This window comes from Leucopleurus acutus, assembly GCF_964270905.1.
Source record: "Leucopleurus acutus genome assembly, chromosome: 8".
Classification (NCBI taxonomy): Eukaryota; Metazoa; Chordata; class Mammalia; order Artiodactyla; family Delphinidae; genus Leucopleurus; species Leucopleurus acutus.
The window spans coordinates 5,892,018-5,919,880 of NC_139151.1; the positions used below are offsets into that span (position 1 = coordinate 5,892,018).

Consider the following 27,863-nt stretch of genomic DNA (forward strand, 5'->3'; position numbering starts at 1 on the left):
GCATTTAGGGACCACCTAGATAATCCAGGGTTATTTAATTATCTCAAGATCCTTCATCATATCTGCAAAAATCCTTTTTCTAGGCATTGGGACATGGACAAGTCTTTGGGACTCATACCAGATTACCACACACCGGCAAAAGGGACTTTGAGATGTGATTAAATTAAGAACTTTCGCATGGGGAGATTATCTTGGATATCTGGGTAGCCCAAGGGGTCTTAAAAGTGAGAATCATTGTGAGTAGCAGAGGTGATGACGGGAGCAAAAGGTTGGAGTGATGTGTGGAAGGGCCGTGAGCCAAGGAGTACAAGTGGCGTCTAGAAGCTGTAAAAGGCCAGGAACAGATTCTCCTCTCTCCCCAGGGGACCAGTCCTGCTGACACTTGGACTTCAGCCCAGCGAGACTGATTTTGGACTTCTGATCTCCTGAACTTTAAGATAGTACATTTATGTTGTGTTAAGCCACTAAGTTTGGGGTGATTTGTTCCAGCAGCAGTTGAAAATGAATTCAAAGATGAAAGCAGAAATGAATACATAACAGAATGCATTGAGTGCTAGGGTGTGTTCTAGGCAATTTGCATATATGAGCTCATTTACTTCTCACAATAACCTTATGAAACAGGAACTTTTATTGATAAACCGAGGCACTGAAAAGTTACATAACATTTTCAGTAAGGTGATCTATTTAGAGAAATTGAAGAACTGTTTTGTTTTAGAAAACAATGAAATAACTAATCTGTTAAGTTTCATTTGGAAATGAACATAGGTACAGTAGGAATTTAAAGAATCATTGGATTTGCTCAACTCTGATGAAACAAATATGAGAAACTGAATGAATTGGATGATTTTTCTAGGAAAGTTGTTATAACAACCAAGCTTACCCTAGAAGATAGAGAAAATGGAAGCAGAGCAATTACCATAGAAGAAAGAGAAAAACTTGTTAAAGAGAAACCTTCCTTTTTCACATCCTAATCTACCAGACTTGGGTGACACTGGAGGGGAAATCTACCATAGCTTTATGAACTAGATAATACCAGTGCTGTTTAAACTGGTGGAGAGAAAAGAAAAAGAAGGAACAGTTTCAAAATTTTAAAAGATGCTAGCGAAACTTGGCAAAGATTGTACATTGGAAACTTGATCAATCTCACAAATGAATATCAGTGTAAAAATCCTATAAATATTAGCAGAATCAAAGCTCATTAAGGAGTAATACACCATGGTCAGATATGATTATTTACTAACCCCAGGAATGCGAAGATAGTTCCTTTTGTAAATCACCATATGAATAAATCAAATCAAAAGTCTGATTTCATCACTTATGTAGATTTTGAAAAAATATTTGTTAAAGGATAAAAGGAACAGATGGCTGTTTGCTCCAAAATGATCAAATCTCTCTGTGTATGTGTGTGTGTGTGTGTGTGTGTGTGTGTGTCTGTATCCAAAAGCCAGCATCATGATTACTGAGCCAACACCGGAAATATTATCATTAACCAGAATAAAACAGTGATAATCAGTGGCAAGAAGGACTTCAAGAGGAAAGTGTTGCTTGAGGGATGAGTCATTGTTTACCAAGTGAATGAGTGAAAGCCTATTGAAAGGAAAGGGGCCAAGCAGAACAAACATAGTCATGGCGATGTGAAAAAATTGGTGAGTTCAGGGAAGTAATTTTCAGATATGATTTGAGTGGAGTTGATAAAGGGAAGTAGTCATCCCTTTGTATCTGCGGGCTTGGCATCGGTGGATTCAACCAACTGCAGATCAAAAATATTCAAGAAAAAAAGTTACAGAAAGTTCCAAAAAGCAAAACTTGGATTTGTTGCAACTATTTACATAGCATTTACATTGTATTTACAACTATTTACATAGCACTTGTATTAGGTATTATAAGTAATCTACAGATGTTTTAAAGTGAATGGGTTATATATGTTATATGCAAATACTCCATTTTATATAAGAGACTTGAGCATCCTTGGAATTTGGCATCCCTGGGGGGTCCTGGAACTGATTCCTCAAGGATACAGAAGGATGACTAATTTTATTTATTTATTTATGGCTGCGTTGGGTCTTCGTTAGCGGCTACTCTTTGTTGTGGTGCGCGGGCTCCTCATTGCGGTGGCTTCTCTTGTTGCAGAGCACGGGCTCTAGGCGCGCACGCGGGCTCAGTAGTTGTGGCTCACGGGCTCTAGAGTGCAGGCTCAGTAGGTGTGGCTCATTGGCTTAGTTGCTCCACAGCATGTGGGATCTTCCCGGACCAGGGCTTGAACCTGTGTCCCCTGCATTGCATTGGCAGGGGGATTCTTAACCACTTTGCCACCAGGGAAGCCCAGGGATGACTAATTTTTAAAAAGCCTTTCATATTGATTTTAAAAATCAGTATATAGGGCTTCCCTGGTGGCGCAGTCGTTGAGAGTCCGCCTGCCGATGTAGGGGACACGGGTTCATGCCCCAGTCCGGGAAGATCCCACGTGCCGTGGAGCGGCTGGGCCCGTGAGCCATGGCCGCTGAGCCTGCGCATCCGGAGCCTGTGCTCTGCAGCGGGAGAGGCAACAACGGTGAGAGGCCCGCGTACCGCAAAAAAAAAAAAAAAAAAAAAAAAAAAAAAAAAAATCAGTATATAGTGTTACCTGGAGAAAACCATAATTCAAAAAGATACATGCACCCCAGTGTTCATCGTAGCACTATTTACAATAGCCAGGACATGGTCTGTCAACAGAGGAATGGATAAGGAAGATGTGGTACGTATATACAATAAAATATTACTCAGCCATAAAATAGAATGAAATAATGCCATTTGCAGCAACATGGATGGACCTAGGGATTGTCATACTGAGTGAAGTACGGCAGACACAGAAAGACAAATATTTCGCTTATATGTGGAATTGAAGAAAAATGGTACAAATGAACTTATTTACAAAACAGAAGTAGAGTCACAGATGTAGAAAACAACTTATGGTTACCAAGGGATGGGGGGGAGGGATAAATTGGGAGATTGGGATTGACATGTACACACTACTATATATAAAATAGATAACTAATAAGAACCTGCTGTATAGCAGAGGGAACGCTACTCAATATTCTGTAATGGCCTATATGGGAAAAGAATCTAAAAAAAGTGTATATATGTATATGTATAACTGATTCACTTTGCTGTACACCTAAAACTAACACAATATTATAAATCAACTATACTTTAATAAAAATAAAAAAAATAAAATCAGTATATGGTGTTGATGAGAGGAACTAATTGGACTTAAGGAAGTTTCCATTGTCCTTGTAAGCTTTGAGAATATATTTTTTGGAAACTGATTGCTTGCTTCAGTATCCATGAGCTGCACTTTATCCATGGGTTAGTTCTGAAGTCAGTGGGCAAGGTGACAGGAATGCGTAGTTAAAAGTATCCTTGAGGGCTTCCCTGGTGGCGCAGTGGTTGAGAGTCTGCCTGATGATGCAGGGGACACGGGTTCGTGCCCCGGTCCGGGAAGATCCCACATGTCGCGGAGCGGCTGGGCCTGTGAGCCATGGCCGCTGAGCCTGCGCATCCGGAGCCTGTGCTCCGCAACGGGAGAGGCCACAACAGTGAGAGGCCCGCGTACCGCCAAAAAAAAAAAAAAAAAGTATCCTTGAAAACGCTTTAAATTTGCTATAAAGAGAAGAATAAAAACATATTGTCATCACTAATTTCATTGTAGTTTTTTCCCAGCAATGAAACAGGTTTGCTATTTTTCTTTTAATTCCGCACCAAGTGAAATATATTGTCAGATTTTTTAAGAAGCTCTGTTGTATTAAAAATGCATGTCTTTAAATTACTTGGAATCAAACCCAGTGCTGAATAGGTATTGTTGAGTTTGCATAAATTAATGACATGTCAAACTCTGCCACTCTAGCTCTTGTACATAGAGGTTGTACTAGATACTTGTTTTCTCCTCCCTCCCTCCCTCCCTCCCTCCCTCCCTCCCTCCCTCTCTCCCTCTCTCCCTCTCTCCCTCCCTCTCTCCCTCCCTCCCTCTCTCTGCCCCACAACCTTCCTCCCTCCCTCCCTTCCTCCCTTCCTCCTCTCCCTCCCTCTCTCTCTCTCCCCCTTCCCCACCTCCCTCCCTCCCTCCCTCTCTCTCTTTCTCCCTCTCTCTACCTCCTTCCCTCCCTCTCTCTCCCTCCCACCTGCCTGCCCTTTATCTCTCTCTCCCCCACAACCTCCCTCCCTTCCTCCCTTCCTCCTTCTCTCCCTCCCTCTCTCTCTCCCCCCTCCCCACCTTCCACCCTCCCTCCTCTCTCTCTCTGTCTCCCTCTCCCTCTTCCTCTCTCTCTTGCGCTGACTTTCTCACTCTTATTTTTGCAGTAGCCCTTGATTTTGGTTTGGGAGTCCTTTCTTGCCCCAGTCTTGGTTCCTTAGGGACCAAGCAGGACTCCACCTTCCTGTTGCAATGATAAAGTCCGAGACTCAAGCCCAGGCCAGTCAGCAGAGTGTCTTTGCGACAAAGTGATCTGATCAGAAGTGGGTAGGAAATCTTAAGATGGCCCAATTAAATGGACACTGTGGTGCTACCGGAGGAGGAGGTGGTGGTGGTGTGGGAGTGTGGCCCCCTGTGGTTAGGGCTGAGGAGGCTGGTCAGAAATCAGATGGAAGTGGTAGCAGCACACGTGGCTGGGCGCGGCTCCTTGTCTCAGGGAGTTGTGCGAGGTCTCTGTTCAGCTGGGTGCAGCTTTCTGCATTCGCTTAGTGCCTGGTTGTTTCAGTAAATAAATTGTATTGGAAAACATCCGTGCCCATTCATTTACTCTTGTCTACGGCTGCTTTTCTTCTACAAAGGTGGAGTTGAGTGACAGAGACCATATGGTTCACAAAACCTAAAATATTTATTATCTGGCCCTTTACAGAAGAAGTTTGCTGGCTCCTAACCTAGTGCTTTTGGCAGATGAAATCATGTATAAGCAAATGCAAAATTCATGCTGTGTGTAAATTGTTTCCTAATATAACAATAACTTTGGAACAAATTTGCCTTTTCAAAGCAAGTATTGTAGCAGAACTGTCTGTACATGAAACCTAAGGCTGTAGCCAACATCTGGAGAGACACCTTCCTGACACCATTTGAACCCTCTGAATGTCTCTGTACCTAAAGTGAGAGCAACCTTTAGGTATTTTCAGTCATATGATCCAACAAATTTCTTTTATGTTTAATCCAGTTTCAGTTGCATTTTCTATCCCTTATAATAGAGTTCTCTAGAAAAATATTCTTTTGGAGTAATCTTAGATTTACCAAAAAGTTGCAGATAGTATAGAGTTCCCATTTATCCCATTCCAATTTCTCCTTTTGTTAACATCTTACATTAGTATAGCACATTTGTCACATATAACGAACCAATATTGACACATAATTATTATCTAAGGTTCATATTTTATTTGAATCTTGGTTTCTACCTAATGTTCTTTTTCTGTTCCAGGATACCAGATACCTTTAGTCATCATTTCTTCTTGGGCTCTTCTTGGTTTCGACAGTTCTCAGACTTTCCGCAGTTTTGATGACCTTGACAGTTGGTTTTTTTTTGTTTTTTTTTTTGCGGTACGCAGACCTTTCACCGTTGCGGCCTCTCCCGTTGCGGAGCACAGGCTCCGGACGCGCAGGCCCAGCGGCCATGGCTCATGGACCCAGCCGCTCCGCGGCATGTGGGATCTTCTGGGACCGGGGCACGAACCCGCGTCCCCTGCATCGGCAGGCAGACTCTCAACCACTGCGCCACCAGGGAAGCCCCGTGACAGTTTTGATTAGTACTGGTAGGTTATTTTGTAGAGTGTCCTCACTTTGAGTTTGTCTGACTTTTTCCTCATCGTTAGACTGGGGTTATGGGATTTTGGGGGGGAGTCCTACTGCAGTTCTCTTTTAAAAATTGCTTCTTGAGCAACAAGCATGGACAAGATAAGATAAATATGAGTTATTGTTCTTCCCTTCAAGATTTTTAAAATTTTTATTTTTTAAAAAAATATTTAAAACATACCTACCTTCCTCTTAATAAAACTAGAGTGTGTAGAGTCTCCTTCCCTATCTTTTCCTGCCCTCATTTAATGCCTCATTTATCATTCCTGTAGCATCTTCATGTAAGATTTGTCATTTTGGCTATGCAAAGCACTGTGTCTATTTGAAGTAAATCTGTTTTTAAATGGCTTATGTAGGGTTATGAAAATGTTGCACTATTAAAATGTTATCTTTAACATAAAAATTTAATTCAAGATAAGGGAACCTGTCACATTTTTAGGAGTTTTGGTTTAATATTTATATTTGCATAATGCAGAATTCACCTAATGCAGCTGAAATAAGGCACACTATTTTTGGCATGTCTCGCAGTACGTTACTTAATGTGGGTTACAGGGTACTGGGGTGATGTCTCAGGCTCTCACATCCGTCACTTTTCTCCATTACTGTTACCTGCTGCCAGTTGCAGGAAATTTCAGTGCATTATTAACCTTCTGTCATTTGCCTTTGGCAAGTAGTTCTGACAAATGCAAGATTAAAATTTAGCTGCTATAGGTTTAAACCACATCCTTTGTGTCAATAATACCCAATACCTCCTTGGGTATTTTTCTGGTGTACCTGAAGCAGTGATTTTGTCCGTTTTCAATGAAATGGGAGTTTCATTGAGCTTAGCAGTGTGATCCTGCCTTGGGGACATCTCTTGATTACCCTGTATCTCAATTTACATCATTTAAATTTCAAATAGCAGCACTTCCAAAGTGAGTCAGAACATTTGAGGCTTAGACAAATGAAAACTCATTGATTCTTTTTTTTTTTTTAAAGATTTTAATTAAAAAAACGTTTTTAGTTTTTAGTTTTGGCTGTGTTGGGTCTTCGTTGTGGTGCGCAGGCTTCTCCTTGTCGGGGCTTCTCTAGTTGCGGAGCACAGGCTCTATGCGTACGGGCTTCAGTAGTTGTGGCGCGCGGGCTCAGTAATTGTGGCTCGCAGGCTCTAGAGTGCAGCCTCAGTAGTTGTGGCCCAAGGGCTTAGTTGCTCCGTGTCATGTGGGATCTTCCCGGACCAGGGATAGAACCCATGTCCCCTGCATTGGCAGGCGGATTCTTACCCACTGCACCACCAGGGAAGTCTCACTCATTGATTCTTTATACTGTATTTTATTTGAAATGTACAGTTATGAAATATAAACCTTTGATGTGGTTTGGAGAATAAAATTCAGATATCATATATATTTTGGGGACAGCTAGGTAAAGGCCAGATAAAAATATAATTTGAGATCCAGATCAGTCATGTTTGGTGGTCCAAATAAGGTTTGTTTATATGTAAAATGAGCAATTTTTTTGCCCCCAAACTAAAACTTTTTGCCTTTTTGTAAGTATTCTGGATCACAAATATTCAACTACAATTACTTAAGTACATAACATGTTATGAAGTTTCCTAGAACATTGTATATAAGCATACTTTGCTCTAATTGCCATCTAGAATGTTGACAGTTGTACTACCTTATGTACTGTAGTAGCTGTAAGATTCTACCAACTGTGGTGGATTCATACGAGCATTTAAATAAGAAATATTAATGGAGAAATAGTGTACATTATGTTGAGGCAAATTAAGCAGTATGGTTAGTAATGGTTAGTATGGTAATATTGGTTAGCCTTAACGAGAATAATTTGCCTCAGTAGATAGAAGAACTCCAAAATAAAAAAGTCCAAAGGTTGTCAGAGCTCTGAGCCAAGAAATGACAACTTCCTACCTGTCATATATTACAAATACCATGTTTTTCCTTCCATTTCCCACAATGAGGGACTTATTTGTATATCAGGCAACTGGTTAGAGGGTATAGTTGATAGTTATGTTACTATTTCACTCATTTTCCAGCCTCTCAGTAACCACATACATCTCATGAACAACGCTTCATATTTGAATTGATAAATTCTGAGTTACAGGATTAAAAAGTGGTATTCGTACAGTTTTAATACTCTTCATTTAGGAATGCTGTTTCTTTCGCTTGGATTATTGACCATTTCAGAAAGTAAAAGCATATCATCTGGGGGGCTTAATTTTTGTTCTTATTGCTCTCTTATGTGAGTACCTGATCGTTATACAGCTGGGCTGTTGGATAAATAGAATCAACTGAAGAACTTCAAATGCAAATTCTAGAATTTGGTCTCTGGAAATACAGTAGGTCTGTGTGTGTGTGTGTAGGGAAACCTGTCTTTTTTAAAACTACTCATGTAATTCTGATGCCTAGTGGTACATGTTTGTGTAGTTCTCTTACGTACCTTCTGAGGAGCGCCTGCATTTGGTTTATATGGAAGGCACTGAGATGGGTAGGGAATGAATAACTGTTCTGTTGTGTTAGGTGTCCAGTAGTTGTGACGGTAGCAGTTTTATTTTGTAGTAAAACTAATGGGCCATAACGGAGTATGTAGTAAATATTGATACGTTTTTTTTTTTTTTTTTTTTTTTTTTTGCGGTACGCGGGCCTCTCACTGTTGTGAGAGCACAGGCTCCGGACGCGCAGGCTCAGCGGCCATGGCTCACGGGCCCAGCCGCTCCGCGGCATGTGGGATCCTCCCGGACCGGGGCACGAACCCGTGTCCCCTGCATGCCACCAGGGAAGCCCTGATACCGTTTTTAAAACATTATTTTTTATACAGTTGTTTTTGCAGTAATGTGTAAAAATATGGTTGCACAAATCACTCAAAGTCTATACAGCTTTATATCCAGAGCACTAATAAGAGCAATAACGATCCTAATAATAGCACAGTTAAGAAGATACGTCAAATTTTGAATAGGTAAAGAAATATTACAGTTAAGTTAGGATTTTACCTTTTGATTAATTAATTAAAAAATTTTTTTGAGCTGTGCCACGTGGCATCTTAGTTCCCCAACCAGGGTTCCAACCCATGCCCTCTGCAGTGGAAGCGCAGAGTCCTAACCAGTGGACCACCAGGGAAGTCCTAGGATTTTACCTTTTAAATAGGGTGATGGTTGCTTGATAGAAAGTGGTGGAATGAAGGGTTGAGACTGCTGATAACAGAGACAAAGGCCAAGTACACCAAAAGGAGGAAGCACCGTGCGTAAAGCCCAAGACATAGGATGGGACCAAATTGAACCAGCAACAAAGTGGTACGAGTGGGCATCATGTGCAGTCCACTGATCCCTGTATTTTACCGCCACATTCACCCGTGTAGAGAACTTTGTGTTAAACTGAACGTACCTGGCTGAAAACTTAATGTGTGGGAAAAATTGTCACATGTAATCTGAGTTATGTTGACACATTCCCCTACTTACCAACCTCATATGAACTAATTCGTGTTACAGAAATGTGTTGTAGTAGAAGAGATCATACTTGGTGACCATTTTGGGGGCATGACTTCGTGGTTAAGTGCATAATCTCAGGCTCCCTCCACCCTGGTGTCCCTTGGGCAAATCACTTTACCTCTTTATGCCTGTTTCTCTTGTATTTTTAAAGTATTTTGCAAGTGTTTTTGCAAGTGTTATGGGAAAGCAGAAAGAATACTTTTGGACTGGGAAATAATTTGAAATTTCTTGGTGGAGGAGTTGTTTTATCTCTTCCTTCTCAAATAACCCAAGAGGTTAATACCACTTATAAATTGTTTGACTTTGGGCAAGCCTCAGTTTCCTCATATGTAATTCAGAGACAGTGTTCTGATCACACCATCTCATCAGAATTAATATGAGATACTATGTGAAAATTTACCATATAGAAAGGTAGAAAAAGGAAACATGCATTTCTGGAGTTAAGTTTACTAACTGACTTCAGAGTAGATGGTCTTCAAGATTTCTTCTAGCTTTGAAAATACTGGAATCTCTGAAACTTCTTTAAGTTCTAATAGTTGTTTCCAGTTCTCTGTGTTCTCTGACACAAATGTTTCTCTGGCCCTTCATCCTTTTCAGCCTTAAGTAGCCACTGGCCAAATTCTTCTTTACTATCATGTCATAGACTAGGCATTTGCACCAGATACTCATTCAGGCGAATGTTCCTAATTTCAGAGAAGATTGCCTAAGAAAAATATCAATAACAGCTTAAGAATTACCCGCATATTGATTCACAACCTGTGTCCATACAGTTGAGCATTCTGTCACTTTAGTGTCATTTGCAGAATGTTTTGAGGAAGGGTATTGATACCCTTACTGATAGCCCCAGATATTCTGGTTAATGATTTACATCTATTTCATCCGTTAATTTTTAAGGGATTACGACAGAGTTTACTTTTTGCCTTCCTCCTTTTTCCCCTCATATTGCCTTAGCTGATCAGAGACTTCATTTCATCCAGCTCTTCCTCCCTCCCTCCCCCTCTTTAAAACTAATTTTTTTGTGTGTGTTGCTGATTTCAACTAAATTAAGTTCTCATTAAAATAATTTTCCCCTTAAGGTTTGAATGCTCAACAAGCTTGACCCTCTCAAAGATAATTTGCTTTTCAAATGGTTGTTCATCAAAATAAATCTCTAAATAGTTTATGAGTCATTGTTCCTAATGAGTGTGTGCATATCCTTGAACTGTTTTGGGGCAGAAAAAAGGATTGAGAATCCTCTGTTTTAAAGCCACACTTGGAGAAATAGCCTCAGTTTTTTCCTTGGAAAACAATGCTGTTAAGTGACCATACTTTACTGTTTGTTTATTTCCTGTGTTACACCTGTTGTTATTAAGCTCTTTAATGTTAGACTGTATAGTTATTGAAAGATTATAATAAATTCACTTCTCAGTGCTTTTTCTTATAAATGTAGTCTTCTAAAATCTGTTATTTCAGATGTAAAATTCCCACCCTTCACTTGGTTTAGTTTCTTTTAGTCACTTGTTATTTGCTTTGAAATATGTCAGAGTGCTTTGAAAACAGTAAACTACTGTAATAGTCTAAGGTGGTATTTTTGTTTTGCTGGTATCTACTTTGTATTTTATATTTGAAAATGACAGAATGGGTGATGATACTCACTGGCTGGTTGTTCAACTGGCAGAATAAACCAGTGCATGGTGAATTGTCTTTTCCATTTGTTCACTTAAGAATGCCTTGTTAGTTTGTGAATATAGTTGCTATTTGTAGAATCTTTCACTGTTTTAGTAGTTCTTTGACTTGGAGATTCTGATAGACTGGCCAGATAGTTGACAATGTTTTCTTGGGTGGCAGGGAATGGGGAGGAGATTTGTCTAGTTCTCCTTGGCAAACCTGTGTTACTTGATACTAACAGGTTGGATTTCCAAGCTCATGAAGGTTTGTTAATGTTTACCCCTCTGTGTTAATTATATCATGAATCCATGTTTTCTCAGATATGCAGCCTGTTATAGATCTATCTTTGATCTCTTGATTCCTGCTCATCATTTAATATCAAATGTTTGAGTTGATGAACTAGGTTTAATATACTAGAGTGGGATAAGTCCTGCATTTCACCTGTTTTCACGTAATTGATCATTTATTCCAGTATATCAGTTGTTCCTTTTCCTGCTCAAAGAGGAGTGATTATGTTTCTGTCCTTTAAGAATATTTCATAGTTCACACAGCTTTTGTGTTGTCCTAAAATATAGAAACTAATTAGTGACAGACATACTGGGTAAAGTCTTGGTATTAGTCATAGATTGTTCAGGTGTGTGCAGGTATTGCCATTGTCCTTAGCAGATTGTGTAGGAGGACATAAAAATGTCATAGATGATAGTAGAGGATGCAAGAGCCCTTTGAGGTTAGAAGTTAAACAACAGTTGAAACTTCTTAATATGCTGTACCTTGGATAGCTACCCCACTATGCCTGGTTAAGTCATGCAAGAATATATTATCTATGGCCCTTTGGTTACTTTTGTCTTTGCATTTTGTATCATTTTACCATTTTGCTGTTCATTTGATTAATGTTTATTTTAGAAGGCTGGTAGGTAAGGCAAAAAACATGAAACTAAAGCATTCAATGTAGCTTTTAGGAATTAATGCCTGTAAAGGAAATAAGAGAGCTAGAGGAACCGGTAGAACAGCACTGTTGGGATAGATATAATCAACAAGGCCTGGAATGCTAGAGGTTATACAGGACCAGATTTCTTCAACAAATATGTGACAAAAAAAGGAGGAGAGGAAGCCCTTAAATCTCAAGATTATTAACTAAATTATTAACTAAAAACTTACTAACTAAAATGTCATGTGTGGGCTTTCTGATTCAAACAAACCAACTGTTTAAAAAACAGGTTTGTAACAATTGGAAAACTTTGTACACTGCACTGGGTATTTGTGATATTTCTTCAGGTGAGATAGTGATATTTTAGTAATTTATAAAGGAGCCCTTATGAGAATTTCGATTTCTCTTCTGAAGGAGTTTAACATATTTTTAGTAGATCCTAAACCTAGATTCATGAAACATCTTTCTTTTAAGTATACCTTCCATTTTTTTAGCATCTTTTATTTACACATGTTGTGTTCCATAGGTGCTTTATGTATACTGTTTTATCTAATCACTTTGATTGCAATATGATTGGGCATGTTTATTTTGTTCAGATGAGGAAATTGCACTTCAGAGATCTTAAGTAAATTGCCCAAGTTCATATGGGTAATAAGTGGCACGGAGGGAATTTGAATTATCTGAGCTTCATTAAATTAAAAAAATCCAACTTTTCTAAAATGGAAACCATGGACTCAAAAGTAGTACTGTTGTTTTCAGTTGCTTTGTATATTTAACTTGAATACTACTTGTAATAGTGAAACAGTAGCTTAATGAATTGTATATCAGTAAGCACCAAGTTAATTGAGTTTCTAAACATACTTATCTTACCACAAAGGTATAGTGATATAATTTGAGGATTCTGAATTGACACTCAAAAACAGCTTTATTGGGCTTCCCTGGTGGTGCAGTGGTTAGACTCTGCCTGCCAATGCAGGGGACATGGGTTCGAGCCCTGGTCCAGGAAGATCCCACATGCCGCGGGGCAACTAAGCCCGTGCGTCACAACTACTGAGCCTGCGCGCCTAGAGCCCATGCTCCGCAAAACAGAAGCCACCGCAATGAGAAGCCTGCGCACCGCAACGAAGAGTGACCCCTGCTCGCCACAACTAGAGAAAGCCTGCGCGCAGCAACAAAGAACCAGCGCAACCAAAAATAAATAAATAAATGCATTAAAAAAAATTAAAAAGAAACTTTATTATTTTGCAAGTACTGTCTCATTTTATGAGACATCATAAAATGTACTTTGTATTCATTATATCTTTTGAAAATATCATGTGAAAAGCACCACAGATTATAATGTTAATGTCTGGTGCTAGCAAAAACAGAAGAAATAGGCAAATAGTCAAGTCTTAATGTGTCATTCAAATTTAAACATAAATCTGTATCTTTTAAAGAACTACCTATATTAAGTTCATTTTGCTTTTCTATTATATTTTACTCTTTAAGAGATTCACTTTAGTGTTATTTTGCAATTTCTAAAATTTAGCAGGACAAATTTCTATAACAAAGGATAATGGGAAAAATGCCTGTTTCCTGAAATAAATTTAAATGAGCAGGTAGGAACTTAGTTCTCCTTTCTAGGAAAATAAAGTTGAAGAATTATTGATATCTGATCTGATTTATTTAAAATCAGAGTAATGTACCTCAGATTAATATTTAGAAATGTGGGTTTAACATCTATTACTTGAGGATAGGATGATTGTGACAAGCAAAAGGCTTATCATTTTATAAGCAGTTAAATGTTCTGTAATACTCGTCATTGTTGACTCCCACCCACCTTTATTCTTGCCACCCTCTCTGGGTGATAGCACTGGAGAAGGCAGAATAAGATATGTAAGATAAGTAGCAGGCTGCTAAAATTACTTGTCTCATATCAGCATATAGTAGAGTGATCTGTTCGGGTTAGAACACCAGGAGGTAAACAGTAGATTGAAGACATTTGATTTGTTGGCATTTTTTCAATGTAGTTTGGTGGGAGAATCTCTAATAAGTTTATGCAATACCCTGAGCTATGCAAGTATGCAGGCTTAGTGTAACTCTTTTCTTGGGGGGTGGGTATAGCCCTAATTTTTCCCCCTAGTGATTTTATCCTAGTACCTTCTAGACTTCCCCAGACCTTCCTTGGAGATGGAGGTCATTTGCTTTCTCCCCTGATTATTATTCATTAAATGTACATTTAGCATTTTTCTTTTTGCAGTATTGTTAACATTAGGAGGAAGTCTAGTTAAGCAGTAACCAGACGTATTGCACAGACAGTTTTTTTGCCAAGACCACAGTTTTCTAGAGCCCTAAATTTGTAAAAGTGACATGGCCTTCTTGTTCTGTATCTCGCTGACTATGGCATATTCAGTAAAAATTCTAGCTCAAGAAATATTTCCTTTAATTCACCATTATGTTAAAGAATACGGAACTTTCATTATCTTTACAAGACCTTTTTACCAAATCAGTTGTGGCATAATTAATCCTTAATCCATAATTAATCCTATACTTTTACGTGAATTAACTGTGGTCCACTTCCTTCCTTTAGTCCTATAGATTTTCTCAGATGGAAATACTGTTTTACTATCCAGTGGTCATTTAAAAAGATGATTGATTCTGTTAAGTTTTTAATTACTTTTAACCAGTATATTCCTTTAAGCACTACATGAATTTGTTGTATTTTAGTGACCTTTAGCTTGTTGCTAGAAGAATTAAACCTTGTTTCAGACTTCATTGTTAACAATTATAGTTTTGATTTATTTTATCTGTAGATTGAAAAAAAAAAAAATGAGTAGTCCCTCAGACCAGTGAGATGGTTGCTTAGCCAGTGAGGATTTCCTGAGATCCTTAGCTTTTAACATGTCTCATAAAGCACGTGTTTTGTTATTTATTGAGTCAGCCAGTGGAATGCTTAAGTTTAGTGCAGCTTGCGTCTTCTGTGTGCCAGTGTCAAGGTAGATGCAGAGTTCTCTGCAGCCTCTGACTACTTTAATTTCACTTGCTAGAATATGTTAATGCTGCTACCATGGCTTTTTTTTTTTTTTTGAGCAAGAGCACCTGGAGCTCTTGAGTACTGGAACAAGGTATTTCCTGGGTTGGATTTTGTGAATTTTTGAAAAGGGAAATGAAGTGAAACGAAGTGGTTTATGAATTTGATACAGTCTTTACACTTATAGTATGGGCATTAGATTTCTTTGATGGGGTGCAAGTACCATGGATTTTGGTTCTTCATAGGTTGGGATAGGAAATATATTTATACAGGAGGGATTAAATTTATATTAACTCCTGATGTGTAGGTTTATTTCATGATTCTCAGATCCTGATATGTAAAGAATGTCTGTTTAATATTCTTAGTTATTTAGGCCACATACTTGTTTTTGCTTTTCTCCTTTGCTATTTTTCTTGCTTTCATTCTCCACTTTAGATTTATCTTGGTTTGTATAACAGTGTTGCCTTATTTATGCACATTGCCTTTGTATTCCCTATGCTAAGGACCTAAACTTTTCAGTCATTCACTCATATGTATTTATTCATTTAACATCATTGATTTCTATGGTATATTGAGATGGAAACTTAGCATTCAGCTATTCAAGGGAAGAAACTGGATTAGATCTTTTAATTCATGAAGTTAATTTCTTTAAAACTAAAAAATGAAATAGCGAATACATTTTTATATTAAAAATTAAAAATTGTGGATAAATTTAAAGATGAAAGTAAGAATTGCCCACAAAGTTTTTTTTTTTTTTTTGTGGTACGCGGGCCTCTCACTGTTGTGACCTCTCCCGTTGCGGAGCACAGGCTCTGGACGCGCAGGCTCAGCAGCCATGGCTCACGGGCCCAGCCGCTCCGCGGCATGTGGGATCTTCCCAGACTGGGGCATGAACCCATGTCCCCTGCATCGGCAGGCGGACTCTCAACCACTGCTCCACCAGGGAAGCCCCTAGTTCTAATTTTTGATTTTGCATCCTTCACATTCATAAAAGGGATTCAAATAATTAGAAAACAGCCTCTTAATTTAGTTGAGATTGGTTTCTTTTTATTTATTAGATTACTACTCTCTTCTTAATAATAGTAAAAATTACAGAGTGATAAGCCAAACATTTTCAGATTAAAATATTTTATTCCTCAGTTTTTATATAATCACAACAACAAAAACATTTTATGGCTTCAGTGATGAAGATGAGGATGATGGCTGTCATTTCTGGGAGGGTCTCATCTATACTGTGCAATATGATAATTACATGCATCATTTCTAATCCGTGCACTAACCTTACAAGGTTGTTATTCCTCTTTTAGAGATTACCAAACTGAGATGCAATTTAAGTTACTTGCCCCAAACCATACTATCTATAAATAGTATAGTTGAGATTTGAGCCCATGTCTGTTTGACTTCAAAATACTTGCACTTCTATTGAAAACTGTTTTTCACCCCAGGTTTTATACACAGCTTTTTGAAACGGAACTTTTTATTTCATGAATATATTCTTGTGATAGGGATGACATATTCAGATAGCCATTTTGGGGGGAAATTTTATTTAGTTCTTTGAACAGTTCAGAGTTAGAGCTGTCCTTGAATACAAGTTTCTAATGAAGCAAAGTCTTCTCTAACATCGAATGTTCCATTTTCTAACCAAGTAGACCAAGCTTGTCCACAGAATGCTTCACAGCTATGACTCTACACATAGATATACCAAATGGACTCTTAAGAAAATTATGTATTCTAAACATGAATAGTGTGTGTCTGAGTATAATGTATCCATGTGTATCAAATAATTGTATAAGAAAAATTAGGCAAGAATCCTTCTAAAATATTTCCAGTGACTGAAGATTTTCCTCTAATGTTCAAATGCCATCCATCATTAACCATTCTTACACTATGTATTCATTCTAAATTTTAGTGGATTTATATCTTTAAATTGTTTTTCTCTTGGAAAAAAAATGCATTCTACTTTGGGACTCTTCAACTGTTGCTAAGAATGCTTTTCCTGCAGGGATTAGGAACTTCTCTTTCCCTCAGCTTCCTTACCTCTTGGTCAGTAGAAGATGAAGAATCAACTGGTTCTAAACTACTGATGATGACTCCCCGGGTTTAGGTCAGAGACTTGTGCTCTAAGAAGCTTGTTGTGGAAGTGGAGTCTGGTCAGGTTTTAAGCCAATCAGGAAAAAGGGTTAAAGCCACCCTGTGGTCTGCAGGAACGGCCAGTCCCTCACTCAGCTTCTGGTGACCTTGGGACTGACTCTGCTTGGTTCCTGTCCTGCCTCCCTGCTATTCATTATCTTTTGTTTTTTCTACATTTTCATAAGCTATCAAAGAAGGGAACAGAAAAAACACATGTTGATTCTGAAGTTAAAAACATTTTTTTTTAAACTTCTAATAGCACAGTCAAAACTGTGAGAACAAGTGTTGGGAGGTCTGCTTGGTGTATAAGTCAGGTTGGGAGGGGAGGAGGCTCTCGCTGCAGCAGGGGTGCAGGACAGGGAGGTAGGGTTCTGATGTGGCAGCAGAACTAGAAGAGGCTTCCTGAGTGATCTGACGTTAGTCAGGCTGCCCATAGTGTGCTGTGTACAAATTCTGCTTACAGGTCACTTTTTCCTGTTTGAAAGGGCTTGAGGAAGGGACGTAATCAACCATGAGAGTGAAAGAGCAAAAGAAATGATTAAAAGGAAAGGTAAGTAGGATTCATGAAAACACAGGATTTTTTTTGCCAGATTGCCCTACATAGAGGTTATACCAATGTGTATTTCCACCAACAGTGTATATTTATTTTCCCACATCTTCGAAACAGCTTGTTAAAACTTTTAAAAATCTTTGCCTAGTAGATAAAAAAAAATCTTGTTTTTTTGCATTTTTATTATGAGTGAAGTTAAATACTTTTTTTTATGTTTTAAGATTCTTTCATATTTTTCTATTATTATTCTGTTTATGCCCTTTGCCTAGTTATCTTTTGGGTTGTTGGGTTTTAAAGAGTTATAGGCACTTTTTTAATATATTAAGGAAATTAACCCATTGTGATATGTTCCAAATATCTTTTCTTAATTAATTACATTTTACTTTATTCACAATTAAAACCTTTTTTTTTGGTTAGGGAAGATTTTAAAATTTGTATGTGGTAAAGTGTATCAGTCTTTTGTGGTCTCAGGGCTTCTTAAAATTATACGTAGAAAGGACTTCCTCGCTGTGAGGTGATCAAAGCTTTCCCATGATTTTCTTTTATGGTTTTCTCTTTACATTTAAATCTTTGCTCCATTGGGAATTTATTTCAATGGATGGAATGAGGAAGGGATTAAATTTAATTTCATCTCTTTGGAATCTTTGGAAAATGATAGGGGATTTATGGTATAGAGAGATCTCAATAATCCTTTAATTTTTTTTTATAGTTATTCAGGCCAAAATTTCTCTGGATTTGTCTTGAGTGAAAATCATTAGACTAGTTTGCAAGATATCTCTGTATAAATTGTTCAGGAGTTTTTCCAGTGTAGCTGCTCTCAAGAACAGTTTGTTTTCCAGATTTGTTCCCAGACCTGATAGCAAATTTCAGTTTCTAGCAGGAATACATGTAATGACCACATAGTCCATGGATTAAAACTGTATAATTTTTGAAGCAACAAGATTAAAACAGTAACACATAAAGTAAATTGTAGTTTTGTAGAAAGGAAAAAGTATCATATAAACAAAGTCAGCTAGAGGGTTAATTTTGCTTATTTTCAAATATGAAAATTCAAGGGTATCCCAGTGGATGCCTTTTAAAATTTCATCTGGTCAGGTTTAATGTAAAACCAGGCTCAGCAGTGTTTGGCTGCTCGGTAAAGGGCAGACGGCCATGCATGGGTGACATGTCAGTGGTTGGTACCAGCATGCCTGTTTTTTAAGTAACAGTTATGTTGTTGCCAGTGTTGTAGATGCTATACTTTTCACTCATTTCCCAGCAAGTCATTTTATTGCTGCTCTAGGCATCTGCAGTTTAGCATCTGCAGTTTAAGTTGTGTGTAAAAATGTTGCATGCTTTTATTTGCCGTAATTGTCAGCATCTGTTAACTTATGATGGTTACTTCTTTTTTCTTTAAAAAGCTATGGACAAGCCTGGCTGCTGTGTCCCACTTTGGATACTTGAGCAAAGGTGTATGTGGCAGTTATTATTGTGGGGAAGGAAAGATGGATGTAATACTAGAAGGCATGAGGTTGGGCAGGTCTCTAGACCATGCTTGTCTTCTCTATAAATTGTGATCCTCCCTACCTCTGAGATCTGTAACTGTGCCTCCCATTGTGCTTGGCCCAGGAGACCTTTTCATGCAGTGTTATCCTTTCTAGTTTTTAGTTGACCTTTCTTAAATCTGAGATAGAGCTTTTAAGTTTCACTAGGTCCCATTTGTTTATTTTTGTTTTTATTTTGATTACTCTAGGAGACGGATCTAAAAAGATATTGCTGTGATTTATGCCAGAGAGTGTTCTGCCTATGTTTTCCTCTAAGGGTTTTATAGTATCTGGTCTTACATTTCGGTCTTTAATGCATTTTGAGTTTATTTTTGTATGTGGTATTAGAGAATGTTCTAATTTCATTCTTTACATGTAGCTGTCCAGTTTTCCTAGTACCACTTATTGAAGAGACTGTATTTTCTCCATTGTATATTCTTGTCTCCTTTGAGGAAATCGTAAACAAAACAAAAAGACAACCTACAGAATAGGAGAAAATATTTGCAAATGATGCATCCGGCAAGGGATTAATTTCCAAAATATACAAATAGCTCATACAGCTCAATATCAAACAACAAAAAAAACCCAATAAAAAAATGGGCAGAAGACCTAAATAGACATTTCTCTGAAGAAAACATACAGATGGCCAACAGGCAAATGAAAAAAATGCTCAACATCACTAATTATTGGAGAAATACAAATCAAAACTACAATGAGTTGTCACCTCACTCTGGTCAGAATGGCCATCATCAGAAAGTCTACAAATAATAAATGCTGGAGACGATGTGGAGAAAAAGGAACCCTGCTGCACTGTTGGTGGGAATGTAAATTGGTGCAGTCACTGTGGAGAACAGTATGGAGGTTCCTTAAAAAATCAAAACCAGAGTTACCGTATGATCCTGTAGTTCCACCTCTGGGCATATATCTGGAGAAAACTATAATTCGAAAAGATACATGCACCCAGTGTTCAGAGCAGCACTATTTACAATAGCCAAGACATAGAGGCAACCTAAATGTCCATCGACAGATGAATGGATAAAGATGTGGTACATATATACAATGGAATATTACTCAGCCATTAAAAAAGAACAAAATAATGCCATTTGCAGCAACATGGATGGACCTAGAGATTGTCATGCTGAGTGAAGTAAGTCAGACAGAGACAAATATCATATGATGTCCCTTATATGTGGAATCTAAAAAAAAAAAAAGGATACAAATGAACTTATTTACAAAAGAGAAATAGACCCACAGACATAGAAAACAAATTTATCGTTACCAAAGGGGAAGGAGCAGGGAGAGGGATAAATTAGGAGGTTGGGATTAACATATACACACTATTACATATAAAATAGATAACCAACAAGGACCTACTGTGTAGCACCGGGAACTATTCTCAATAATTTTGTAATAACCTGTAAGAGAAAAGAATCTGAAAATGACTACACACACACACACACACACACACACACGCACACACACGCACACACACACACACAACTGAATCACTGTGCTGTATACCTGAAACTAACACAACATTGTAACTCAACTATACTTCGATAAAAAAAAAGTCTGAGAGAAAAAAGGATATAAGTAAGAGAAGTCTGCATCTTGGAAACTTCTGTTTTTTAACTTATTAGTTGGAAAGTTTGAGAAGAGAGGAATAGTTATTAAATGAATAATAATTAGTGAAAACTCACCTTCATTTGGGTGCTGCATTTGGTTATGTAGGTCACAGAGCCTAAGGCAGTGGGAGGGGTCTGGTGTCACAGGTGTAGCAGTCTGACACAGTGAGGGTGCTTCATGGGATTTCCTGTCTTTGCCTCACTTGCAATTAACCTAGCACATAATAAACTTCGGCCCAGCATGATCACATATCACTGGTGCCTCAGCTGCACACCTGTGTGTACATCAGTAGAGCTGAACAGCCTGAAAACTGCTGTTCTTTAGTCCATGGCTTGAGGTTTAAATTTTTGAAGTACAAGATGGAAACAGAAAGTGAGGGTAGCCCTTCAGGAGATGACAGTGTCTTTTTTTTGGATTCAGAAGTTATAACCCAGGTGACTGACGATGAAGAGGGAGAAAGAGAAGAACATTTCAGGTAATTATGGAATTTGCTGTCAGTTCTCCCTCTCTCACCTTTGTCCCTCTGTCCACATCCTTCACTTGTGCTACCCAGCCCTCCCATCCTCTTTGTTTTAATCTCTTTTCCAGTAAGACTTCTTTTCTCTGGGGGAAGGTTTGGAGCTGAAGAGGACAGGTTTCTATTTGTACATAGCACTCTTCATTCCACAACTTGTCCTGAGCTTGTAAAAGGCATTTTAAATGACTTGTTAGAACACCAGGAAGAGAAGGTGTTAGACAGGTTTTGTAGTAGCATTTCAGGAATTTCAGGTAGAGACTGAACTACTACCCCTTCGTATATCTGATTTGTACCTAACAGATGTGATTTGGATTTGAATCTAATAGATTTTTCTTCTTCTTTTTCTTAGAATAGGTTCCTCTCTCTGTGTGTGTGTGTGTGTGTGTGTGTGTGTGTATGCATGTATGTATGTATGGCTGCTTTTGTTGCCTTATTCATGTGTATGAAACATTTTGATTAAGTACAAATTAATTGTTTCATGAATCAAAGCCTTCTGACCTTATATCTCACTCCCCTTATAGCTCCCCTGCCCCCCACCCTGGCAAGTCTCTCTTGGTTTGATCTCTAGCTGTAACTTCAAAATTGAAGTGTTTGAGAATGCCTCCTGATTAAGCAGCTCTCCAAGTTTCTTTCATTGGTGAAGAAAGAGGTCTCACCCAACTTGTAGACACAGTGCCATTTGTGTATTAATTGTGTTGTGCTGTTACAAATTTTAGGAGACTTTATTCTGGCTTTTCTTTCTCAACAGGGTTAGCAAATTAATTCTTTTGGAGGTATTAAAAAAAACGCTAGAAGTTTGTACTGCATATTATCACTGTCAGCCACATGGACAATTAAACATATTTTACAGTCTTATTTATGAGTAATTGGGTAGGAGAACAGATCATTATTTTCATCAGATCTTGTCTTTATGTTTAGTGTTCAAAGAGTCTTTCCTTTCTCAAGTTAAAGAATTTCTTTATCTACAGATTTTATTTTTAAAGTCTAGGTTAAATGACAGAAGAGATTGAATATTAGGAACTCTTGATAACCCACACTAAATTTGTTAATCAGTGGTTAAAATGAATAAGAAGTATGTTTTACATTTTAAAGAATAATTCAGTGTTCAAAGTATGAAAATGAACTATTTTATTAGCATATGAAATTCTTTTTTTGTGTCAGCCTTCTCATTCTCTCCATAGTTTTATTTTAACCTTTCTTTTTTTTTTAATATTTATTTATTTGGCTGCTCCAGGTCTTAGTTGCGGCACACGGGATCTTTTAGTTGCAGCGTGCAGGCTCTTAGTTGTGGCATGCTGGATCTAGTTCCCTGACCAGGGATTGAACCTGGGCCTTCTGCATTGGGAGCTCAGAGTCTTAACTGCTGGACCATGAGGGAAGTCCCTAGCCTTTCTTATTTGAGTAAGCTACTTCTCTCCCAAGGTGTGCTGATGCGTCACATATTGCATAGTTTTAAATATGGTCAGTGTGTCATGAACAATTAGTAGGAATGAGGTATTTATTATGTTTGTGTTAAAACTGGCCTGGTGTTAAAATTGTGGAAGTTATTTTGACATATTTGTCAAAGGAAGAAACAACCTGGACTTTGTTGTTGTGATAGATTTGGTACTGTGATCCTCCATTTACTTGTGAGGCAACAGGAGGCTGTCTGGGATTTTTGTTTGTTTGTTTGTTTTGTTTTTTTGCGGTACGCGGACCTCTCACTGTTGTGACCTCTCCCCTTGCGGAGCACAGGCTCCGGACGCGCAGGCTTAGCGACCATGGCTCACGGGCCCAGCCGCTCCGCGGCATGTGGGATCTTCCCAGACCGGGGCACGAACCTGTGTCCCATGCGTCGGCAGGTGGACTCTCAACCACTGCGCCACCAGGGAAGCCCTGGGATTTTCTTTTGACATTTCAGTTTAAAAGCAAATCTGTGTAAGACTGAGCTTTTCTTTTCCTTAGGACTATGTGACCACGTTTTCATCCTGAGAAACTGAGCTAGTGTATGCATTGTTTTAGGAAACTGTGGTACTTTAGAGCATTTGTCTGTTTACAATATTATTTCATAGCTGAATGTCACCATGACTCTCCCAAACCAAATATGTCTTTGAGATTTGATCTTATTTTATTTATAAGTGCAACAAAGAGATCAAGGTAAGGCCACATTCCATGTAGTGTTTCTCACCTCTTCAGCAGTCAGACATAAGGAAATGTGGCAGCAGAGTGCTTGCACAATGTTCACAGTGGCTTTCCAACTGAAGCGCCTTGCAGAAAAAAGTGTGTGTGGGTGTCGAAGGTGGTAAGTGGTGGATAGTGGGAGTTGCAGCTGTAACCTTGGGAGAACCAGTTGTAGATTCAGTGCTGTATATGAGAGTTGTTTCTGTAAAGGCAATTTGATAGTTAAAAATATATATAGAAAAGTTTTATGTGTTTCTTTAAAATCTGTGCTAATACACATTAACCAAACTGTCATTATGGTTACATACTCATTAATTTCCATGCATGCACACACACAGAATAAGGGCAGAAGATTGAGTGCTCTTCTTTTTCTCTGAATAGCTTCTGAGCTGGGTTTTAAATTCATTCTTAAAAGAATAGCACTGTGTCATTTGAGGCACCATGGCTAAGAGGGTAAAGTCATAGCTACCTGAAGTGTAGGTTTCTGGTGCTGCCAGTCATCGTCTGCTTTAGGAGGAGGTACTCACAGAGGAGCACTATGTCCAGTAGCTTTTGGAATAACTTTTAGTTTTGGACTTGGTTGGAGTAAGGGGTAACTTTTCTTATGTTATAGCTCTGTGGGAAGTTGGTCAGTCTCCCTTCATGGCAGTAGTTCTAACCTGCCTACCCCTGACTCTCAAATCTCTCATTTTCTGATTTCTCATTTTGTAAAGTTAATATCAATCATACCATTACGGTAAAAGAGTTCTTAGACTAGAATATTTCAAGATCCCCAGAGTCCTTAGAGTAGAATAGTCCTTAGGGATCATTAGAAGAATGCTGCTGTAAATATGAAAGGGGAATATAAGGCAGAAAGGAAAAACAAAAATGTTTTAATTCTTTTAAGAGAGAAAAATTTATTTAGGAGTTCTATGCAGTGTACTAAGCCAAATGTGATACAGTCCATCAGTTACATGTTTATTAATCCTGTAAAGTAGGTATTATTATTTTCTATCTTCCAGATGCAGAAATTGTAGCTCAGAAAGCCACATACACCATGTTGTCAGTATATGGTAGAGCAAAATCTTGAACCCCAGTGTAACTGATGTTAAAAGTAAAAGACTTCAGTTTTATAAAAAATTTTGATGTATCTGCTGCTAAGTGTTATTTTCTAGTAAGTAATAACTTTTAAGAGGCTACAGCTTATTTCTCAGTTCTGAAATTCCTTCTCTGAGGAGTTTTTGAGCACCAGTGATGTATAAATTATGCAGCCAACATAAAAGTGAAGTAGTACATACAGTAATGTGACCTTTTAAAAATATGACCTTGAGGACACCTGGGAATTATTACTACTCACAATCATGAGAGGTTCTAGTTCTTTGGCATTTGAGAGTAGAAATGTTTATCATATGATCTTGTTTAATGTTCTCTGGTATCTCATTGTTGGCAGATTCATAGCCTAGTATGTATGACAAACAATGACATATAGTTTGAAATGTTTACGGAGATAGTACATAATTAAACCACATTTGTAGAACTTGTATACCTTTAAAATTAAGAGTCTACAGATGCCCAGATCTCTCAGTCAGATCTTCACTTGTATCTCCATTTATAAGAGAATTGATTTTAAGTGAGAAGAGAAGCTTCTGATTTTAGTTAAACCAGATAATTTGGTGTACATATTTTAATTTTTTTGCAATGTATTTATTGGTTTATAGCATCATAGAACTAATGATAATGGCTCATGCATTTGATTGGTTGGTTGCTTGCTTGCTTTATTCATTCTCTGCCTTATTTGAAATGAGGCCATGAGTTAGAAGATACTGCAGCAGTCCCAATAGGTAACAAGGGCTTGGAATATGGTATTTCTTCTAGGTCCTTGCATTTCTTTCAGATCTAGGATGGCTATTTTAATGGCTAAATTCCTCTGGAAGCCCATAAAGCTATTTCACGATTCTCTGCTTTTAATACCCTGACTGTTATTTTGTCTTCTATAGAAATTCCTCATTTTAGGATTCCCAGGATAGAGAGGTAGCATTAACAGCTTACCAGTGACAGATATATCAATATCACACCCAGGCCTATTTTATACTCTGTGACTTTTCATAGTCATCACACCCTTAATTATCTGTTATGTACAATACCAAAAAGATGTGTATTTTGCATTATAAAAAAAAGATATTTCTATTACTGTGTAACTTTGGTTGTGTGATCTGGAGTATAGTTAGCCCCTAAAATATTCTTTCAATATGAAATATAACTATCACCCAATATACTCTGATTAGTGTTACAAAAATAATAAATTTAATGATAATCAGCAGAGTCTGATGTGAACATTGCTTAATCTCAGAAAATTTTATTCAGTATTGGAGTCTAGCCATTAGGCTGTCTTTGTAATTAACCGTGAAGCATGCTCCTACAAGACTTTCTTGGTATTTCACTAATTAAACTCTTTGGGATGGAATCCAAGGTATGTTTGTCTGTATGAGTTTTATGATGTACAAGAAGGGCCTTAGAGCACAGAAACTGTATAAAACTATGTAGAAGTTCCTGGTTATTAAGTTGTTTATTTAAAGTTAAAATTTTAACTTTCTTTCTATTTCTCCTTAAGCTTTGGATTCAACTTAACATTAAACCCTTGTAAACATTCAATTGCATGTTCAAACTTAGTAAATGAAAATCTCTGAAACACTTAAAGCTCTGTTTATAAATGTAATATAGTCAATTTCATTTTTTTAAAAAAAATACATAAAGTGACAAACCTGCGAAGATTACAATCAGAACAAGCAAAACCTTTCTAGATAACTTAATTTTAGAAGTTCTGCTATGCTTTTACTTCCCATTAGTGATTAGCTTCCCTTTTCCATGCTCTCATATGCAGATATGCATTTTCTCTATTATAATTTGCAAATCAAACAGTTTCTTTAACTTAGGTAGGCTGTTTTTTTCCCCTCTTGGTGCTCTCTTTTCTTTCCTATTTCCCTTCCTTTTAAGATAAGGTCTTTAGATACTTCTTTCAGTCCCCTTCTCTCTGGATAAGACTTTTGGTACTCTTCTGTTTAACACCATTCTCCCCTCACCCCCAGGCCTAGTGTTTTGCTGTAATGGTTTACTTTTTTTTTTTTTTTTTTTTATGGTACGCGGGCTTCTCACTGTTGTGGCCTCTCCCACTGCGGAGCACAGGCTCTGGACGCGCAGGCTCAGCGGCCATGGCTCACGGGCCCAGCCGCTCCGCGGCATGTGGGATCTTCCCGGACCGGGGCACGAACCAGTGTCCCCTGCATCGGCAGGCGGACTCTCAACCACTGTGCCACCAGGGAAGCCCAATGTTGTTTTTTTTCTTTTCCTTTGTAGGCAACTTATTCTTTCTGAATGCTTGTAGGATTTTCTTTTTATTTGTAGTTATGTGTATTTTGTCATCAAGTCTTCAACTTGGAGCTCAGTGACTTTCAATCTACAGATTCAAGTCTTCATATTAGGAAAGATTTTTTAATGTTATCTATTATTAATTATTACCTCTTTTATCTGTAATAATTTTCTCCTTGTGGAATCTATTTATTGCATATTTGGTCTCCTTAATCTTTTTTTCATGATGTATTTATCTTTACATTTTGATTTTGTGATTTGAGGTATTTCTTGTACTTGTTCTTTAGGCCAGGGGTCCCCAACCCCCAGGCCGTGGACCGTTAGGTACTGGTCCGTGGCTTGTGAGGAACCGGGCCGCACCGCAAGAGGTGAGCATGCTAGTGCGTGAATGAGCGAAGCTTCATCTGCCGTTCCCCACTGTTTGCATTACGGCCTGAACCATCCCCCCCCGCCCCCTCCCCCTGCCCCATCCCCACCCGTGGAAAAATTGTCTTCCATGAAACTGGTCCCTGGTGCCAAAAAGGTTGGGGACCGCTTCTTTAGACCACTGATTTCATCCTTTTCTTTAATCTTTCAGATTCAATTTGAGTAGAGAAGTAATTTCTAAGCATTCTTCTTCACGTATAGATATAACATATCCACTGACATAATATTTATACAGTGATAAATTTAGATTATTGTCTTTCTTCTTCAGGTTTGCAGCTTGATTCATTCAATGTACGTGTTCTGTTTGTTCTGACTGAACAGAATTGAAGATTTTACTGCTAAGCTAAATATTGCCCTTCTTTGTTTCCTCCCCCTACAGTGTTTTCTCCAGCAGTCCCATGATGTGTATAGCTTCTGCCTTCTCTTAGGTGCAAACACCCACATTAGGAGCCCTAGTCCTTCTAATTGATTGTTACATTTATTTACAGAGTAATTTTCCAGTTTTCACTAATTCCTTGGGGCCAAGTACCTCTTTTGTTGTGGAGAGAAGTGGGAGTGTAGCCTCCTTGAACCTCTGTTTTTCTCTGCCGGTTTACCAGTCAGTATGATCCCATTTGCTTTTTTGTCTTCCAGAAGTTGATTGAGATTTCTGGCCTGCTGATCCCACCCATATTAATCTCTTAAGGAGTTACTTCCTTTTATTTGGCTTAC

The 27,863-nt window shown here is 38.1% G+C and overlaps 1 protein-coding gene across 3 annotated transcripts in view; it reads left to right on the forward strand.

Annotated features, from left to right (window-relative positions):
* The window catches only part of ARHGAP32 (Rho GTPase activating protein 32), a gene marked incomplete at its 5' end in the record, with an annotated part of 264,616 nt that overhangs the window by 70,013 nt on the left and 166,740 nt on the right, over positions 1-27,863 (forward strand). For 2 of the 3 annotated variants that reach the window (XM_082844492.1, XM_082844493.1), the window contains one exon: positions 21,064-21,179. The exons of the other annotated variant lie outside the window; for it this stretch is intronic. In XM_082844492.1, the coding sequence (XP_082700618.1) occupies positions 21,064-21,179 (116 nt within the window). Of the gene's footprint in view, positions 1-21,063; positions 21,180-27,863 lie in introns of those variants that run through there. 3 annotated transcript variants of the gene reach the window in all.